General features: G+C 42.8%; 1 protein-coding gene across 4 annotated transcripts in view; it reads left to right on the top strand.

Annotated features, from left to right (window-relative positions):
* MED14 (mediator complex subunit 14) overlaps positions 1-18,004 on the top strand; it is a 94,100-nt gene extending 76,096 nt beyond the window's left edge. For all 4 annotated transcript variants that reach the window (XM_077480881.1, XM_077480879.1, XM_077480882.1 and 1 more), the window contains 4 exons: positions 7,599-7,706; positions 10,287-10,412; positions 12,464-12,653; positions 17,413-18,004. In XM_077480881.1, coding sequence (XP_077337007.1) covers positions 7,599-7,706; positions 10,287-10,412; positions 12,464-12,653; positions 17,413-17,486 — 498 coding nt within the window. In that variant the 3' untranslated portion in view covers positions 17,487-18,004. The remainder of the gene's footprint in view (positions 1-7,598; positions 7,707-10,286; positions 10,413-12,463; positions 12,654-17,412) is intronic.
* Positions 18,005-21,947: the final 3,943 nt, after the last annotated feature.

Genomic DNA, 21,947 nt, shown 5'->3' with positions numbered 1-21,947 from the left:
GTTCCTGGGTTATCGGCCCCACATCTCCTATCCACCCCCTCCTGCTCTTGTCGGGGCCCTCTCCCTTCAGGGTCCTTTCCCTAATCTTTATATATATCCTGGAAATCTGGCCCCTCGCTTCCCTTCGATCCATAAGTCCCTGGAGCAGGGGGATTTCAGTCCTCACAATATCAAGTGACCCATATTGGGCTTGAATTCCGTGCCTCAACTGTAGGTATTTGTAAAATGATTTGTTGGAAATATCAAATTCCTGTCTAAGGTCTCCGAAGGATTTCATTGCATTTCCCTCATATAGTTGGACCAACCTATTAATCCCCTGCCTTTCCCATTCCAAAGATCTATCTATGCTGTTTAATTCACCTAGGTTTCCGTTATACCATAAAGGGGTGTAAGCGGTTACCCCCGCGTATCCCATGAGTTGCTTAACTATCTGCCATACCTTCCTCGTTAGTACGTTAGTAGGGCATCTATGGGCAAATGAATTCGCCTCCAGGACCTCAGCCAGTAACTTATGGGGAGCCCCAACCATCATCAGTTTATGATTTGGGGACCCACCCTCTTGGAGCCCTGCCCCTGCTAAATGCTGGAGTTGGGCAGCCAAAAAGTATGCTCTCAAGTGGGGTATGGCCAATCCTCCCCTCGCGACGGGGAGCTGCAACGTCTGCAACCCAATCCGAGCATGCCCCTTTTTCCAAATCAAATCCCGAAAAAGCGATTCCATTTTTTTGAACCACTTCTGGTTGATCCAGATTGGGGAATTATGCAGGATATATAGTATTTGTGGCTGCCAAATCATTTTAATTAGGTTGCAGCGCCCCACCACGGAGAGAGGAAGGCCACACCAACTATTGACTTTCTGTTTCAGTTTCGTCAATAGTGGTACTAGATTCTCATTGACATACTGGTTTACTTCCCCAGAGATCCAGATACCCAGGTACTTCAACCTGGGCACCACCTCTAGACCTGTCGCTATAAGCGGCAATTGGTCCCCAGGGCTAGACAGTGGCAGGAGAGCTGACTTACTCCAGTTGATTACCAAACCGGATTGCTGCCCAAACTCCCCCATCATCTGCATAACCCTTTCCAAAGTAGAATTGATGTCCCTGATAAAAAACAGGACGTCATCCGCAAATAGGGCAATTTTGTCCTCCCCTACTCCGCGTCGGAATCCCTGGATGTCCGGGCTTGATCTTGCCAGGACAGCCAGGGGCTCCATGGCTAGCACAAACAAGAGAGGGGACAACGGGCACCCCTGTCTTGTCCCCCTCTCCAGCTGAATTACTTCAGAAAATTCAGTTCCCATCTTAATTTTTGCCTTAGGCTTATTATAGAGTAGTTTTATCCATTGGATAAATAGGGGACCAAAGCCAAACCTCTCCAACACACCCCATAGATAGCCCCAATCCAGGCTATCAAAGGCCTTAGTAGCATCTAAGGCAAGGATAGCTCCCAGCCCATCATTATCTCTGGGTGTTTGAATATTAAGAAAAACTCTTCTGATGTTGGTACTGGTTGCTCTGCCCGGGATAAAGCCCGACTGGTCTGGGTGTATTAGTTTGTGGATGTATTTATTTAGACGGGTTGCTAGAGCCTTGGCTAATATTTTGATATCAGAGCACAGCAAGGATATTGGCCTATATGATGAAACTTCCTGGTGATCCTTCCCCTCCTTAGGTATCAAAATGATGTTAGCCTCCAGCATTGAGACGGGGAGCTCGCCCGTCTCTAATGCATGGTTCAATGTCTCCAAGAGTTCCGGCAGTAGCACTTCGCCGTAGCGCTTGTAGATTTCTACTGGCAACCCGTCTGGACCTGGGGATTTGTAATTGGGCATTTCAGCCACTGCATTTTTTAACTCCTCCAATGTAAGTGGTAGATCGAGGCTCATTTTGTCCTGTTCTGCTAATGTTGGAATTGCTGGTTGATGCAAGAAGTCAGTAGCTAATTTATCATGGCCCCGCATAGCTGATTTATATAAATTATTATAATAATCATGAAGTACCTTCATGATCGCAGGGGGACTAGAGACAAGGTCACCGTTTGGCGTCTTGATCACCTGGACTGCTGTGGGAGAACCATTAGTTTGGACCAAGAGGGAGAGGGCTCGACCCACCCTCTCCCCTTCGCCAAAACAATGCTGCCGTTGAAATATACGTCTGTTCTCAACCTTTTTTAAAAGTGTCATTTTATAAACTTGTTGAGTACCCAACCATGCCTTCTGCCTATCGGGTGATGGGGCTTCTATGTATGCTCTCTCTGCCTGGATAACATCATTTCTTGTGGTCATCTCCTGCTCTCGAGTTTTCCTCTTGATTAATGCAATTTGCTGGATTAAAATGCCTCTAATGTAAGCTTTTAGGGAGTCCCAGACCATTCCAGGTGCAGCTGTACCCTTGTTGATCTGGAGAAATTCCCTAATCTTGTCCAGAAGAGGACTTGGGCTACCCATTAACTCCAGCCAGCCGGGGTTTATCCTCCACTCCCCGGGGCCAGTTCTAGCACCCGTGCTCACAATAATGGACAAGGGGGAATGGTCTGAGACCCCCCTTGCCCCATATTCTATATCCTGTACCAGCTCTGATGCCTCCTTATTCCCAAAGACCATATCTAGTCTTGATAAAGTATAATGAGTACTAGAGAAGCAGGAGTACTGCCTCTCGTAAGGATGTCGCGTTCGCCATAGATCGCTCAGTCCTATTTCAGATAAAAATCCCTGTAGTCGCCCTGTTCTAACCCCACCAGATTTAGGGAATCTATCTATGCTCCTATCTAGTGTTTCATTGAAATCGCCTAGTACTATCCACGGAACTCCTGGCTTATCCAAGCAAAACGCCAGCAATTTATACATAACCTCCAACTTAAAAGGAGGGGGTATATAAATGTTGGCTAAGATACAGTGTTGTCCACTAAGCTGGCCGTATAGGAAAACAAATCTCCCTTCCTCATCAATGGAAGATTCCTTGCATAGAAAATCCGTACCCCTCCTAACTAGAACGCTCACTCCCCTTGAGTATGATGTGTGGAAGGAGTGGTAGTATGCCTGGAATTTCCGGTTATTTAACTGTGAGGCTGTGCTAGGGGTTAGATGCGTCTCTTGAAAAAAAAGTAAGCCAGGGCCTCCCCTCTCGGTTTCCAGCATAACTGCCGCTCTCTTCTTGGAGCCCTCCAGCCCTCTCACATTCCATGAGATAATACTCACTCTACTCATGAACCTTGATAGTTGCTAAAGCGACCCAGGACAGGGGGAGGGGGGAAGGGGGACCCGCCCTCCCACGACGGGCCCCCCACCCTCCCCCACGTCCACCACTCCTCCCATACCCACAGTGTGCGCTCGAAGTTCCCCCCCCCATCCCCCCTGCCCACCCCGCCCCCCCTGCCCATTTGAGCATCCCCTAGGGGTCTCTATTGTGGCCCACATACTCCAAAAATCACCCAGAAGATGCTCAAGCCCTCTACTCCCCCTCCCCCCGCTGCCCCAGCCTCCCAAGATCGGAGAACAATAACTAAGTGTCATGGCTTATAATGACATAAATGAATCCCCCTTTAATCACAGGAAAGGAAAAAACAAACAAAAAAAAAAGGGGGGGGGGGGGGGGGCCAAGAGATAAAAAAAACCCTATCGTTCAAGATCCTTCAGTCCCATCCTAAACAGTCGTGTCTTTTGATCATGTAATATAGTCACTTATTTCACCTACCTAATCTGGCTGATTAAACAATACCTACCTAAACCATCTATTTAACCTCCTCCTCACTCATATATTACACCCAGAAACAGATAAAAGTAAAATATGCATTCAATTATTGTGCCATACTATAATCCCCGTCTCCCCTCATCTCGTAGTGAACATTTATAAGTAGTGTAGCATGCATTATTAATTAACTTTGCAGCTGTTTGTGAATTCAAGCTATCTAGTAGTACATTCTTTCAGAAATCCACACAAAAAAAAAAAAAAAAAAGGGAGAGAGAAAAAAAAAAAAAAAAAAAAGTAAAGAAAGCTCATATATGTCCTTATCGTGCCTTACTATAATCCCCGTCTCCCCCTTTCCCTATCTTGTGATAGGTGCTCATAACTAACATAGTATTCATTATCACTCGTTTACAGCTTATTTGTGAATTCAGACTTGATGAGAAAAAAATAAAATAAAAAAAGGGAGAGAGACAGATTAGGGGGGGGGGGGGAGGGATGGGGAGGCCCTCAGGACACCCGTCCGTTGCGTCCCTAGGGGGCATAGACAATAATATGCTGTCCACATCTCACTCCCCCTCCCTCTCCGTGCCAAGCAACCATCAATAACAGATCGCACCCCGTATAACATTCTCATACTCAATATTTCTAATCCAATAAGGCAAAAAAAAAAAATAAAAATAAAAAAAAAAACCCCCACAACCGCCCCCCCTCAAAAAGCTCCCACTAGGGGGCAAAACACTGTCAAATAATTATTCTACAATGACCCTTTCTGCTCCTCCAACCAGTTTGCAGCCTCTGTTGGAGAGTTGAAGAACAAGGTTGAACCCCGGGCAGACACTCGCAATCGAGCAGGATACAACAGGGCATAAGCTATCTTATATTTTTGCAGAGATTGTTTAATAGAGATAAACTCGGCCCTTTGTTTCTGCAAGTTTGGTGAAAAGTCCGGGTAAAATGATACTCTAGATCCTTTATAGAAAATATCTCCTAGTTCACGAATTCTTCGCATCAAAGTCATTCGATCATTATAGTTAACAAATTTGAATATTAGTGGCCTGCAACGTTTTTCTACTGGCCGGGAATTAGGGGGGACTCTATGTGCCCTTTCAATGAAAAAAGTTGATGAAAAAGGAGTGTCTTCCAATAGTTCCTTAAACCAGTTCTCCAGGAAAGTGATAGGATTGGAGCCCTCGCTTCCCTCCGGCAGGCCGATTAAACGCACATTATTCCTGCGGTTTTTGTTATCCATGTCATCTAGTTTTGATGCCTGTATGGTAATCTGTTTCTCCAAACCTATTACTTTTTGTTGGAGAGGAAAGAGCTCATCCTCCACTGTGCTTAATCTTTCTTCGAGTGCAGTCGTTCTGCCAACAGTGCTGCTCAGCAATTGACTCAAAGAGTGTAATTCGTTTTTAATGTTACTTAGTTGACTGTCAAGACCTAAAATAGAGTTCTTGCATTCGTTCACTGCCTGCAGTATCTCTCGCAGCGTGGGCTCACTGGTCCCTATCACAGGGAGTATCGGTGGATCCACAGCGCTATGGGAGGTCTCACTCTCACCAGGAGGTAAATTATTCATGTTACTACCTGGGACTGGAGTAGCAGAATTTAAAACCAAATGGCTATTGCTTCTCCTATCTCCAGTCGAGCCCTGCGATTTTGTTTGCCCTGTTAAGTGATGGTGGCCTTTCCTGGCGGGGGAGGTCGCATGGGCAAATCGCTCAAGTTTAGCTGCCGCAGAAGCTTGGTTTAATTTTTCTTTGGCTGCTCTTGTTTTGTGGTTCCCCTCCCCATGTGATACATCCTCTGTGGCTCTTTTGCCAAGCATAGTGGAGTCAGTGAGATATCAACCGGGTCACTGTTGAAAAATCTAATAATAAATGATATATAGGGGAAAAAAAAAGAGGAAAAACGGGGCATGTAGCAGCAATAGCTACTGCACTATAATCAATGCGACAACCAAGATGATAAGGTAAGACAGCTTTGACTTAGGGCTCCAATAGACCAATCCCATGGGGGGGATGAAGAAAGAGAGGACATTCAGCAAAGCAGGGGGTACAAAGTCATTAACTTGTGCTTAATCACTGACCGTGTCCGTAGTCCCCCACCTCCACCTCTCCCCCCTGGGTTACCGTTCGCCAGGGCTGATGCCTCAGGCTGTGCTGATGTTCAGGGGCTCCACTGGTCTCAACTAGGGCTGTCGTAGATTTTTACGCCACTCACACCATGCCGTGTTACAAGGGCATACACCGACCTTTTCGCTGCTCAACACTAGCAGCCACAGCCTCGGTCGTCGGATAGTCCCTCGTCAGCGCGGGCTGGCGTCCTCCCCTCTTCCGACCTGTCCTCGGGCTACCTTCGGATGTCCGAGCAAGATCTCGCGATAGCACGGGGCGGCAACGGGAACTTCTTCGGAAGCACTCGGCTGCCTTCAAGAGCATAGGCAGTGTATACGGCAATCCCCTCTGGCTCTATGAGGCTCGGCGACAAGCTAAGGCAGCAGCATCAGTCAGCGGGGAGGCTGGCCGCACAGACAGTGGACATTTCCCGATCAAGTGAGGCGGGAGGCAGCACGAGAAGAGAGCCCGAGCATCCTCACCCCGCTCTCACTCCCACTCACACGCCTTCATTCCAGCCACACCCCTTCTGTAAAATATTTGATGTACAACCTAACTGATATGCCCTACTGTGCCAGGAAATACATCCAACATATTATCCAGTATAATAGGGTAACTCCTACCAAAAACAGAATCATGTAATAAAGTGTTACGACTTTTTGAAAATTAAAAAAGTCTTTTGCAAGGTTTCCCTTATTATCATTAACAATATGTTCTATTTTTGTATGCTTAGAGTACAGGTGTATTTATAACCTCTGATCCTGCTGTTGCCCCGAGTTTCTTTTACTTCCTAAAACAGGCCATCCTCGGGGTCAGCTGCAATTGAAATGGCTGATCACTTAAGTGTTGTTGGTACCCAGAAGCTTCACCGCCTCAAATTTATTCATATCCTCTTTTGAGTTTGCATGCCTCCCCTCACGGCGCATACACTGTAATTATGTCCGAGTAGAACGTTTTGGTTTTGAGGAAGCACAATGTCTGTGTGAAACACTTCAGTCTGCTACTATTGTTTGTGTCGCATGTACAGTTTTCAATAAACATTGTTGGACCGGCAGTGGAGTGCAGCCGAATTCATTTGTTTTCAGTATCACTGAGGCGATCCAGGGCTAGCACCCAGATCATCCAGTTAATTTGGACATTATATGCACATGGAGCAGCGTATTGGCTCTTCCTTTCCTGAGTAGAACGTTCCTGGGAGCTCAGGCACAATTACAGCATATAAACAATGAGGGGAGCATTCAGTCTACCACACATGCACAGTCCAAACTCAGAAGAGGATATGAATTCTAATACTACATATAAACAAACTAGGTTCCTGAGTGCAGTCTGAGGAGGAGGCGGTGGCAACTGCACAAGAGCAAAGTTGTTAAGCAGTTTGTCATCTCCTTTGCTTACTGAAATTTTGAGAACCTTTATCCTTTTCCCTTTATCCTTTTCCCTGATGACAGACCAGCAGGGAGTCGAGGGAGGGAAGGTAGGGATGCTCGGGTTCAGGAAGCTGTGAAAGGTGGAATGTGGAGAGGTTAGAGAGCACAATAGGTGGGGAGAGTGCGAGCACCAGATACCGAATCCCCTTTTGCTTTTTCTTATAGTATTAAGGATGTAATTGGCCGAGAGAGAGAGAGAGTGATAAGTGTTGGGGGAGAACTGACTTCTGGAGGCAGAATCACCCAAAGCATTATGAAACGCAGACTTATGCATTTCCTCTATGAAAAAATAACTGCTGAGAGTAACATTGCTGATTTAAAAGCCACTTGTTTATTAAATGTCTTGTTCCTTTTTATATTTTTAGGTTGCTGGGCCACCATTTAAAGCAAATACTCTTATAGCTTTTACAAAGTTATTAGGAGCACCAACTCACATTCTTCGAGATTGTGTGCACATAATGAAACTAGAGCTGGTAAGACTTAATATTCATGTTCTGCTTCATTATATTTGTGTGTTCCACCCGATTTCTGTTTGCAGTTGATGTTAAAACAAAAAACTATGTATTGGTGACTTATGTTTATGTTTAAATCATAAAGGGAATCTGTCATTGGTGAGTAAAGGAAGCTGCCCATTGCTGATGTCTTGAATGCTAGTTCCCTGTCATTCTGATGCTCTAAATAGAATGTTGTCTGAGTTGCTGAGTTTTTCCACTCTTGTGACACTCTTTTACAGCATGTTTGTTCCAGGTTTGTGGTTTAAAAGTTCAGAAGTCAGTCACAGCAATAGATTTTTCATATCCAGAGAGAGCCCCCATACCTAATTTTATCCACTTCAGCCCGAAGGATTTAACTCCTTAATGACCAGGCCATTTTTGGCAATATGGCACATTTACTGACAATTGCGCGGTCATGCGACATTTATCACCTCTGGGTTTTTTTTTGTTTTTTTTTGCGCTATAAACAAAATAGCGACAATATTGGGAAAGTATTCCTCTACATATTTTTGGAGAAAAAAATCCCAATAAACGTATATTGATTGGTTTGTGCAAAAGTTATAGCGTCTACTGTGTGCGGGCTGGACTCACTGGGACAACACAGATGTGGGGGATGGGCTCATTGGGACAACACAGATGTGGGGGATGGGCTCATTGGGACAACACAGATGTGGGGGATGGGCTCATTGGGACAACACAGATGTGGGGGATGGGCTCACTGGGACAACACAGAGATCGTTGTTGCTGATTACTTGGAACAGCAGATCTGCATGTTATCCCCTATCAGAATGGGTTAGCAGTATAGTCAGTGTTTATCTGGCGCTCCTGTCAGAACAGGGATCCACCTTGTTTACAAAGGCATATCCCCATTCTGCCTCTGTGGAGCCATCTCGGGTTGCTGGCAGACATGGGACCCATGCCTGCCCACAGTATCTCATGCATGAAATGACATACAGGTACATTGTTTCATGCAGCCGGGCCTCCCTGTCGCAGTATATGTGTGCGATGGGCAGTCTGGAAGTGGTTAAAGTGATTCTAAAGGCTATTTTTTTTTTTTTTTAAATTCAAATAAAAAGTTATATGATCTGCTCTGTGGAGGTCCCTTACCTCTTCTTTGGGGCTCCCCCCTTCTCTGCCTTCCTGCGGGTGCCCCATGGACACACACAGAGCTGGAAGTGGAGGAGCAGTGCTGTAGATGGGACAGTGCTGGTTCGATGATATGAGCCAGGTAAGTGTTTAGGGATTGGGAACACCAGATAGTGTTTCTTATCTTAATGCAGGGAATACATAAAAGTGATAAAAGAAAAAAAAAAAAAAACATGTTATGCTTACCTGCTCTGTGCAATGGTTTTTGCATGGACCAGCCCCAAGCCTCCTATTCTGTGGTCCCCTGCCAATGCTCTTTGCTCCTTCTCTGAGTTCCCCCATAGCAAGCGGCTTGCTATGGGGGCACTTGTGCAGGCCCGATCACAGCCAGGCTGTGTGCATCTATAGACACACACACACACAGCTGGGCCCCACTCCCTCCTAAGAGACTTCCACAATCTATTTGACCAGTTTTCGGAAGTCTATTCTTTAAAGTGATTGTAAACCCTCACATATACCCAGTGAAGTGAATAGCCTCAGGTGATAAACAGAGATTAAACAAATCCTCCTATGTAAGTTTACTTGTTTATCTGCAGCCATCTCTTTCCTACATCCCTTCAAAAGTGCACAATTGTTATAAATAAATTCCTTCTGCATCTGTTAGGAACAGAGAGGGGGTGGAGAGCTGAAGTTACAGCTTTTATATACTGTGAGTGCTGATTGGAGAAAAGGGACACCCCCTCCACGCACTGCACAGGAAGGAACAGACAGAGCTGTGTTGTGAATAGACAAGCTATATGCTTATCTTCCTCCTTGATACAAATGTATCTCATGTGTCTGGAAAACTTCTCAGAAGTGGCTCATGTGGATAACAGAGGAACAAATTACCAGAGAGAAACAACATTTGGAGCTTTGAGAGAGAAAAGTAAACACTACAGATGTATGTGCTTTGCACAGATTTCATGACTGAGGTTTACGGCCACTTTAAGCCATTGTGGGTGGCCATTGTACATTGATGTCAAGTACAATGCAGCACTAAGAGCCTTGCATTGTACATAAGGACAGTGAGAGACACCCCAAAAGGTGGATCAGAGGAGAGTGCCAGACCGAGGACCAAGGTAAGTAATATACCTTATTCCCCAGCCCCTAGAGTTTACATACATTTAACCCATGCAATGTGGGGGCCCCACTGCAAGGGTAGTTTTTCTATTCATTCCTGGAATTGAGCTTTAAAGTAAAATTTCATGTTTTTAATTGCTGCCACTCAGTTCATGGCATGTGGAAAATGTTTTTTTTTTTTTTACAAATGTTAATTATTAATATTTATGTGCATTGCACTTTTTGATACAACATTTACCATGGGATGCAAGTGATAAACATGTGTAAAATATTGTATTTGTGAGCTGACACTTTGTTTCAGATGAAAGTTTTTTTTTTCTTAACATTGTTTTTTATTTAATTTTTTAATTGCAGTTCCCAGATCAAGCTACGCAATTAAAATGGAATGTACAGTTTTGTTTAACCATCCCTCCAAGTGCTCCACCAATTGCACCCCCTGGTACACCTGCTGTTGTGCTAAAATCTAAAATGCTGTTTTTTGTAAGTATTGTTTATATTACCATGGCTTAAAACTTCTTTTTTTTTTTTCTTTTCTTTGTGTGGGAAAAGGAACTAATTTTCGTTTGTGTGATATAGATATATATCTATAAATATCTGTGTGTGTGTGTGTATGTATATGTGTGTGTATATATATATGTGTGTGTGTGTGTGTATGTGTGTGTGTATATATATATATATATATATATATATATATATATATATGTGTGTGTGTGTGTGTGTGTGTGTGTGTGTGTGTATATATATATATATATATATATATATATATATATATATATATATATATTAGAGCTGCACGATTCTTTTGCTTAGAATGAAGATCACGATTCTTTTGCTTAGAATGAAGATCACGATTCTCTCACAATTCTCAAAAAACTGTTTTATTTGAAAAATTTACAGGCAGGGTATCGCTGAGTATTGGCAGGAAGGGTATTGGCAGGGCAAGGAGGGATGGCTGCTTCCATCTCTGGATCTCTCCCCTCCACTGTACAGTTTAGTACAGAGGGGGAGAGAGGAACCGGCGTCATGACATGACGCCGGTTTGTTTACAAGTGATCGCTCCGTCTGAGCGATCACAGTGTAAACAGCGTGCTGTTTCCCGGCCACTGTACCCACCCACAACGAGGCAGCGGAACGCCACATCGCACGCTCCAATGACTGACGTCAGTTCCGATATCCGCCATTTGAGTTCCATGCTGGTTATGTGGAACCGGCGACACTAAAAGAAAATCGAAAATCGCGGGTCACCCAGAACTTAGATCGCAAGGGAGGGTGAATCGAGATCGCGATCGTTTCACGATTATTCGCGCACCTCTAATAAAAAAAATATATATATATATATATATATACTTTTTTTTTTTTTTTTGCATATAGCAGTATGAAAGATTTGGAGGTGTCCCTTACCTTTTTTGTCTTCTAAATACTCCTTCCCTTAGGGCCGGTTCACACTGCGACGCGAGGCGAGGCGACACGGCTCACCTCGCCTCGCTCCCGCAAGTCGCCCCCATACAGTGCTATGGAACCGTTCTGAGAGGAGCGACTCGAGTCGCTCCGACTCAGAAAAAAGGTTCCTGTACTACTTCGGGGCGACTTCGGGGGCGACTTGCATTGACTTCTATGCAGAAGTCCTCTGCAAGTCGCCGCTGACCCCCCCTGCAAGTCGCGGCGAGGAAGTCGGAGACGCCTCGCCGCGGCTCGCAGTGTGAACCGGCCCTTACTGTGAATGCTGTCATTTGTTTGCATCAACAAAGTGTCTGTCTTCTCTGTGTCTGTGTCCTCCTTTTTGTTTTGTTTTTTTTGTTTGTTTTTTAATAAAAAGGTGAACTTATCCTTTAACTGGGGGATTGTGTTACGACATGTCTTGGCCTCCTATTCTCTGTCCCACTCCCACAGACAATCAGTTTTTGCAGGGCTGAGACAGGCTAAGGGAATATTTTTCTGAGGTACAGTCACAGCTATATGGGTGTTAACATTAAAATGCATTCATTTCTAATACATTTTTTTTGTTTTTATATTTTTGTTTACACCCACTTTAATGCCTTAACTTGAAGTCCCACAAACATTCCTCCTTTGATCACTAATCCTATGAACTTGTCATATAAGTTTTTGATCTATTTCCATAGCAAAGTCCTAGCTTAATGTGCAGTGGAGGTAGACCGATTCAAGGTACGCAAATGGTGTTTTTGATCACATTCTTCCTTCCTGGAGTCATAGATGTCTTTTTGTGCATTGTATTTGGGTGTAATGAATTTTGCTTGCCTTGTGTCCCATTTATGCAAAAACACCAGCTGAGGATTTATATACTATCAATATAGTCTTAAAATTAAGTTGCTCAAGAATTATGGGAGATAGCAAAATTCTGAGAGCTTTTTTGAAACCAGCATGCCAAATACATAAGGTCCCTCTTAGTAGTTCTGTGACAACTTTTTGTTTACCATGTAAGAAGTGTGAAAATTCAACTTTTTAGCAGCATGCATTTCCAGCCCTTCATCTAGGACTGCATGTTTCATCTAATTTTCCAATTTTTTTTATAGCTTCAACTGACCCAAAAAACTTCAGTGCCGCCAGAACCAGTTAGTATTATTGTCCCAATCATCTATGATATGGCGTCAGGAACCACTCAGCAAGCAGACATTCCCCGCCAGCAGAACTCCTCAGTGACGGCACCCTTAATGGTCAGCAACATCCTGAAGAGGTTTGCAGAGTTAAATCCACCACGTTCAGGTGAGAGATTTGTAATGTCAATTACTGTTTTCACATTTCACTCAGTTTTCATGAAATAAACAGTATAGGGTATCTTCCATGGTATTAAAGAGGAGTTTCAGCCTGGGAGAAAAAAAAAAGTCAACAGCTACAAATACTGTAGCTGCTGACTTTTAATACTTACCTGTCCAGGGATCCAACGATGTTGGCAACCCAAAGCCGATCTGGCAGATCTTCACTAAGGGAAACAGCTAGTCAAGCCTTGCGGCTTCACAGCCTGTTTCCTACTGCGCATGCGCAAGTTGCACTGCGCTTTCTAAATGGGACCTGTGTGTCTCTCAGAAGGCAGCGAGGGGGAGGGGGTTTAAGGAGGAGGGGCCAGAAATTATGTAGATCGCTGCACGCCGATTGCGATGATCTTACCCGGAAGTGCGAGTGGGTACCTGGTTTTGACAGGTATCCGCTCCCCCTCCCTGCCAAAAGGTGCCAAATGTGGCAGTGGAGGGGGGAAGGAAGCAAACAAGCAGAGCTTCCCCTTTCGGTTGGAGCTCCACTTTAAATACAGCATATAACTGTGATTTGCTACATATGTTATGGAATCCGTTTATAAGTTTGATCTCCAATAGTCTTTTTAAAGTGGACCCTCAACTCCACTGGTTTTGACAGGTACCGACTCCCACTTCCAGGTAAGATTGCCGTGGTGATCTCAGAGTATGTCCAGCCCCTCCTCCTTTTCCCCACTGTCTTCTGGGAAACACATAGGTCCCAGAAGACAGACCATTCAGAAAGTGCAGCGCGACATATATGTGTAGTAGGAAACTGGCTGTGAAGCCTGAAAGCTTCACTGCCAGTTTCCCTTAGTGAAGATGCCAGCCCTTGCACCTGAATGGGTGCCAACATCGCTGGATCCCTGGACAGGTTAGTGTCTTTATATTAAAAGTCAGCAGCTACAGTATTTGTAGCTGCTAGCTTTTACATTTTTTATTTTTTTTTCTTTTGTCCAGACTGGAGCTCCACTTTAACCATTTTTACAAATTCAGCAGTTCAACTGTTGAAATACGATGGAATGTGAACATTTCATAACTATCCTAGAACAAAAGTTGTCAAATCCTTATCTCACACAATTGGTACCAGTATTGCCATTATTAGAAATTAGAGATAACCTTAACAAAGAACAACCTTTGAGACTTGGCACACACATATGCAGCCGCTCAGTGGGTAGGCCTTAATGTCGAGTGGTCGCATATATGCTGTCCTGTTAAAACAACTTACCGCACTGAGAGCGTGCTCCCTGCGCACTCCCAGCATGGTGTCCGATGGGTACCGGAAAACTCCCAATGCATACTAGCGATCGGGAGCTTTTCGATGATGTGACAGCCAATCACAGTGGTCACATGATCAGAAACCCTGCCCCACCTCCCAACATCTGAAACACCTTAAAGGGCCAGGAGGGGTTAAAGGTAGCATTTATTTAAATAAAACCAAATATATTTTATTCTTAGAATTTTTAAAAAAATAAGCTTTATGAGCACACAATTACATACAACAATCGTAAAATGCTGTTCACCCTATTGTTATAACATACAACTCTTCCATATTCCTCCAGCCATAGTTTTTACATGTATTTGTACATTAACTTCCAAACGCTTTATCTAAATGTGTATAGGGATTTGATTTATTCAACGTGTTTCATGGGTCAAAGACCACTTCTTCAGAAAACGGTGCGAGATACAGTATATGTTTGTAATATAGATTGAATATGTTTATACAATGTCTTAAACAGCATAGCTTATCAAATATCCAAAGATCAATTAAAAGCATACCTCATGAACAGCAAGAGTATATATACATATGTGAACATACACAAAAGATGATGTCTCCAATGCCAGTAAAACCATATCCAAGGCAAAGGCGCCACAGAGGGGGGCCTCAGTCAGTGTGAAAAAGAGGATAGATGCCTTGAAGGGCCCACAGGTTATTCTGCCTGTATGTAAAAGAAGGGGAAGTAAATTATAAGAATTTATTTTGATTAGAAAATCACATCTGGAGCCAAGAGCTAACAAAGAGACTGAATATTTTTTAAATTTAAGACTGAACTATAATCCTGCATATGCAGAGTATCCTGATTTACTCAGGATACTTTACGCAGACAGATAACTTTAATATCTAATGATAGTGTGATTCAATAGGAGAGATTTACTAAAACTGGAGCATACAAAATCTGGTGCAGCTATGCAAAGAAACCAATCCGCTTCCAAGTTTTAGTGTCAAAGCTTAATTTAACAAGCTGAAGTTAGAAGCTATGCACAGCTCCACTAGATTTTGAGTTATCCAGTAAATATCCCCCAATATGTCACAAATACACAAAGGATCATTTATGCAAGTTACTATTGCATTACCTATGATCAAAAAGCTTATATATAAGTATTCAGACAGAGAAAGGCCAGACATGGAGTTCTAAAATTACCTGCAATAAACAAGGGAAAAGACAAAAGGGCATATTAATTTTTCAAGGATAGTCCAGTGTCCTTGCTTAGCTCTTGGATCCAGACCGAGATGTGAGTTTTCTAATTCAAATTCTTATAATTTATTTCCCCCTTTTTACATACCAGCGGAATTACGGGGGACGGGGGGGGGGGGGAGGAGGGAGGGAGTCCAAGGCTTCTAGTCTTCTTCTTTTTATTTTTTTATTTACCGCTGGCTGTCCCCCTGCTCTCTGGTGCCATCCCATGGGTGTAGTTTGACATTGGAGACTTCATCTTGCTTTAATTTTGTGTATGTTCACATATGTATATATACGCATACTGTTCATGAGGTATACTTCTGATTGGCCTTTGGCTATTTGGTAAACATTTGTTTATTAGACATTGTAAAAACATAAAAAACATATTCAATCTATATTACAGACATATACCTCATTGTTTCCTGAAGAAGCTGTCTTTGACCTGTGAAACACGTTGAAAGAACCAAGTCCCAATATACATGTAGATGAAGCGTTTTGAACGAGGTTAATGTACAAACACATGTAAAAACTATGTATGGAGGAGAGGTGAGAGAGTTTGACAAGAGTGTGACAATAAGACGAACAGTGCCTTTTTGATGACATTATTGTTCTTTGTAAATATGTGATCATAAACCTTCATTTCTAAAGAATTCTCTAAAAATAAAATATACTTTGTTTTAATTACATTTGGATGTATGGTACATTTTTTAAAGTTCCATAGTTTATTATTAGGGCTCTCTCTCGGAATGTGAACATACACTGCTGTATTCACAATTTTCTACATTTTTTTTTATTTATTTTTTATGTGGCTTTATAAAATGTATATCTAGAAATATAATCTGTTGGGAAAACAAATGTGGTTGAAATGCATGGGTGAATCATAAAACTTTTTTCCTCGTTTTATCTTTACAGATGTATCAGAATTTTTTCAGCACAGTTTTGTTTGCTGAAAGTGAGCTGATCCTGCACTGGAGAACCAGTGTAAGGGTTCATCTGCTCTTGATGGCCCATTCTCACCACATGTGATAATGCATGTTATGTGCATTGGTGCACTGTGGTGCCATTTATTTTTTCAAAAACCACAGGTACTGCAACGTGCCCTGCATTCAGATGAGTCTTGGCCTATTCATTTTGAATGGGCTAGAACAGCATGCCGCAATGCAGGACATCGCATGTTGCAGTGCACCACATTCTGGTTTAAATAGATCCCAAGGCTTTAATCACTTGCCACTATTGGATTTGCGCTGGAAATGACACATACAGTACTTATATTTTCAGTTGCCCTCCCAATCCCAAGTAACTCACCAAAGCCAATTGCCCATAAGAGACAGTTTCTCTCCTACCTCAGATAACAGAGAACAAGCAGGTCTATATTTGATGTCTTGAATTCTGATATACACATGCTTGTTCCAGTCCAGTGACTTCCCAAGTAGAAAAGGGATGGAAGTCTGCCCCAATGCCTCCACTTCAAAAGACAACTCCATAATGGTAGCTTCTACAGTATTTTCCTATGCTGAGGTGTTCCTTTAAAGTGTGCTTGGAGTAGGTGACTCTTGTGTGATGGGGGAGAGTAATTCAGTTAAAAATAATGCTGAGATATTTTTGTCATCATAAAAACAGGAAATACTGTCATTTTCAATAATCCATTCACCTAGTGCAGTGGTTCTCAACCCCTGTCCTCAGGACCCACTAATGGCCAGATTTTAAGTATACCCTTGGGGAGATGCAGACTAGAATACTGCAATCACTGAGCAGCAAATGATATCACCTGTGATGTATTTCAGTTATCTTTCAAACCAGGCCTGTTGGGGTCGGTTCACGCTGAGGCAGCATGACTGATAGCGCGACTGCCTCAGGCGACCTGGACGCAACCGATGCGGCGACTTGCAAAACGACTTCTGTATAGAAGTCAATGCAAGTCGCCCCCAAAGTCGTACAGGAACCTTTTTCTAAGTCGTAGCGACTTGTGTTACTCTGTTTAGAACGGTTCCATTGTACAGAACGGGACGCTACTTGTCAGGCGGCTAAGTCGCCTGACAAGTCGTCTTAGTGTGAACCGACCCTCAGTGTGAGGACAGGAGTTGAGAACCACTGACCTAGTGCTACCAAGAGCAGAATGGTGAACAAATTGTGACACATTATTTGCATATAAAATGTTAAGGGCTGAATTAGCAGGATACAGTTGTCACTTATGTTTTAGTGTATGTGTACGAGTTAAATAATGGTATTCTCTTCTTTCTTTTTTTTTTTTTTTTTTTTTCCAACCTATCGATGTAGGTGAATGCACAATATTTGCTGCAGTACGCGATCTCATGGCTAACCTTACGCTGTCACCTGGCGGTCGACCCTGAACACTACTTTGCTAACTGCATGGATCACTCTTCCTCACACAAAGGCATGAGTAGGAAATGGGACAGTTCTCCATTTGATATTTTTGTCTGAAGAACACAGAAGCAGGCAGATATTTTTCAAAGATGCACTTCTTTATTCAGAAATTATATATAATTGATCAAAAGAGGAATTTTTGTATAGTGCTGTTGTATAGTGTGTTTTACTACATCTCATTTGAAGCTCTGGCGATGTAAGTTTTGGCTTCCCAGAAACAGGTTTAATATTCTGTTTTATACTGAATGAAATGAGTAATGCCAAACTTTTTTTTTTTTTTTTTTTGTAAATGTGTTTTCTTTGGTGTAACAGATTTTGTTTTTCTTAAGAATGAATGGTCATTTTGAATACTGTAAAACTGTGACAGACTTTATAATGAAAATGTATTTTAATATGACTGTTTAAAATCCGAATACAAAAAAAAGGATTTGGGCGTGTTGAAAATGCGTCCTAAAAAGCAATATTTAATAAATTAGAAGAAAAACCCTTGTCTATTATGTCCTGTGGCAAACAAGGTTACTCTCTGAAAAAATATATGCTGCTGCTAGCAGGTGATATACACATTTTGTTTTTTAAAGGTAAAAAAATGTATGATGCATCCAGTGGGAACTTAAGGTGAAACAAGACTTGCCAATAGCATATAAATATATAAAATCTTGCTCAGTGAAAAGGTTTGGTGCCCTGCATCCATAATATCAGCTACAACATATCAATCCTTTTGATAACTTATTGAAAAATGTGTTCACCAGTGTATGCAATTCGGATTCATTTTGGACTGTTGGGGTTCTTGATCATGGCTGTGTGTGTCTGTCTCTCTCTCTCTTATTTATATGTGAGATATACAGTATATGTATATACACGCATACTATCTACTACTATCACACTATCTACTCTGTCAATCTAGTATCTGGGATAAAAAAAAACACGCACACACCATATGTAAGTACTAAGACGGTTTAATAAATCCCTTAGGAATGCATAAAATCAAAATACTGAGATGGGGCTCTGACCAATATTTCAAAATAGACAACAAAATACATCTATCAGACCATCTATTCTCTGGGCTAAAAACATACATGGAACATATAACTGGTAAGCACTAGGATGGTTTAATAAAACTCTTAGGAAATGCAGAAACGAGACTGTGTCCAATATTTTAAAATTGACAAAAAATATACCATATAAATACAAGTCGCACCTTGCATTCTTAATGGAATGTAGCATATGATCATCTTAACCACTTCAATACAGGGCACTTAAACACCTTCCTGCCCAGACCAATTTTGAGCTTTCAGCGCTGTCGCACTTTGAATGACAATTGCGCGGTCATGCTACACTGTACCCAAATTTTTATCATTTATTTCCCACAAATAGAGCTTTCTTTTGGTGGTATTTGATCACCTCTACGATTTTTATTTTTTGCGCTACAAATTAAAAAATACCGAAAATTTTGAAAAAAAAATGTTTTTTTTTGTTTCAGTTTCAAAACTTTGTAAATAAGTACGTTTTCTCCTTCACTGATGGGGCTACACTGATGGGCACCAATGTGGCACCAATGTGGCACCAATGAAGTGGCACTGATAGGCGGCACTGATGGGCGACACGGACGGACACTGATAGGTGGCACAAATTGGCACTGATAGCTGGGACGGATGGGCATGGATAGGCGGCACAGGTGGGCATGGATAGGCGGCACAGGTGGGCACTCATAGGCGGCACAGGTGGGCACTCATAGGCGGCACAGGTGGGCACTCATAGGCGGCACAGGTGGGCACTCATAGGCGGCACAGGTGGGCACTCATAAGCGGCATCGGTGTATAGTAATGGGTGCCAATCAGTGCCAAACAATAATGCATGCCAATCAGTGATGCCCATTGTGGGCACTGATTGGCATCCATTATGGGCACTGATTGGCAGCCATTGTGCTGACTGGCATCCCTGGTGGTCTAGGGAGGATTATGACCTTTATTACCTTTTCCCTGGTGGTCTGGTGGCGTCCCTGGTGGTCCAGTGTGGGCATCCTCGGGGGGGCTGTGCTGTTAATCGATCAGCACAGACCCCCCCTGTCAGAGGAGCAGCCGATCGGCTCTCCTCTACTCACGTCTGACAGACGCGAGTGAGGGAAAGCCGATCACCGGCTCTTCCCATTTACACTGTGATCAGCCGTGATTGGACACGGCTGATCACATGGTAAAGAGTCTCCGTCGGAGACTCTTTACCGAGATCGTAGTTGCCGGGTGTCAGACTGACACCCCGCAACAACGATCGCCGCGATGCGTGCCCCCGGGGGCGCGCAGTGGCTCATAATCCTGATCACGTCATATGACGTCCGGTCAGGATTATGAAACCACTTTGCCGCCGTCAATTGCCTATAGGGCGGGCGGCAAGTGGTTAAAGTGGTTGTAAACCCACGAAAAAAAAAGAAAAAACCTGCAAGACAAAGGCATAATGAGCTAGTATGCATAGCACACTAGCTCATTATGGAATACTTACCTTAGAGCGAAGCCCCCGCAGCCATCCCAGCACACTGCTCTAGCCGACGACATGTCTGCCGAAGTTATTTCCAGGTATCGCAGGCTCTGGCGCTGTGATTAGTTGGAGCCGCAATGATGTCACTCCCGTGCATGCCGTTAACGGCACATCAGCTGAACAATAGGCACGCTCGGTCCGTTTACTTCAGTGTACATGTGCAGTCGGCACATGCTGATACAGGGGATATCTTCTAAACTGTGTAGGTTTAGGAGATATCCACAGTAGCTACAGGTAAGCCTTAGTATAAGCTTACCTGTAGTCAAAAGGGGTCTGTAAGGGTTTGCAACCACTTTAACCATGCAAAGCACTAAATATCCAATGCAATACAGGACATCACAGATATGTATCCATTGATAATGTGGCTATATCACACCTGTGGTTGAATCCATGCAGAATCTTGGGCCTTATTCACACTGGCACTGTTAAACCTGCAGATATATGCATTTAGAGGACATTTCTAAAGGTATATAAACAGATGTAATGATTTTTCAGTGGTTCCAGTCACAATGTGTTTGCCTCCATTTTAAGTGCAGTCAGTTTAGCTGCATCTATAGAAAATGGATTCTACATCTAAGATCTGATTATGCACTCTATAAACAGGTGTAATTGCATGTAAACATGGCTTAAACCCGTTTGATGCAGAAAAAAGTTTGTTCTTTGTAACCTCTTATGCATTTAGAAAAGCTAAAGGCAGGACTGCCAGTATGAGGCCTTACTGCTGAATGAAGACTTGGAATAATCCCTTGCCTCTGGCTTGCTCTTCAACTGTTCATCCTCTACCCCTCCCCCCGTGCAAGTGCACAAATAAACCTTCCCCTGCCCCCTTGGGGGTTCTAGGCCCTAAGGAGCTGACCCCCCTACCCTCTCTCAGAACAATTGGTCCCTTGGGGAACAAGGGACCATAAGTGATACCTAGTACCCATCAGTTTCATCATCCCTTTCTGTCTACAGAGGGACCCAGCTTGGACAAATAGACAATCAAAAACAGTTTTGCTGCTAGGACGATTTAGATTTTGAGAAAAAGAAAAAAAAAAAAGATGATTTGAGTACCTTTCCAGTTTTTGTAGAAATCTTTCTCTGGCCAATAAGATCCTACTTATTTAAAATGGTCACTGCCTTATCTTTTTTGTTGATGAATGGGCTGTTTTGTTCGTGAGGTATTAGTAAGGACCTGTGCCACCAGTTACTTTTAATATCGCAGTATCGAACTTGCTAATAAAAAGATTAACACCGTACAGATTCTTAGAGCAGTTGTTCCAGCATTAAAGCCTTGTGATCTGTAATAAACAATATCGTGGACTAGCTAAACGCCTCAATTAATCTTTGGAGCCTTCAGCTTCTAATTTTAAATCTTTCAGGGCTTTAATAGCCTGATGTACCTCTGCCTGTGACGTCAATACTTTATCTTGTCCAACCACTCGAATAGCTTTTGCTATTGAGGTATGCGCGAACACTGGTTAACATGCACTTTCTGAGCTTTGACAGATCTTTTAAAAACTAGATCAGTCTTATGATCTAAACTGTATTTGAAGCTTACCGTATCGTCCTTTGGAAGTTTAAACATTGTGTTATTTATTGATTCCTGATTGATTGTCTCTTAACTTTTCCTTTTTTATTCCTCAAAACCTGTTTTCTTTCCTACATCAATATTAACCACGTAAGGACCAGGCCTCTTTTTCAGATTTGGCGTTTACATGTTTAAAACAGTTTTTTTTGCTAGAAAAAATGGCGGCCATTGCAATACTTTTTTTCACACCGTATTTACGCAGCGATCTTACAAGCACACTTTTTTTTGGAAAAAAAAAATCACATTTTTGAATAAAAAAAAAAAGACAACAGTAAAATTAGGCCAATTTTTTTTTTTATATTGTGAAAGATAGTTACGCCGAGTAAAT

The sequence above is a fragment of the Lithobates pipiens genome, unplaced genomic scaffold (assembly GCF_037356315.1).
Source record: "Lithobates pipiens isolate NorthernLeopardFrog02 unplaced genomic scaffold, aLitPip1_a1.2 Scaffold_16, whole genome shotgun sequence".
In the NCBI taxonomy this organism is placed as follows: domain Eukaryota; kingdom Metazoa; phylum Chordata; class Amphibia; order Anura; family Ranidae; genus Lithobates; species Lithobates pipiens.
The sequence above is the reverse complement of the archived record's forward strand: the minus strand, read 5'-3'. Positions and strand labels throughout refer to the sequence as shown.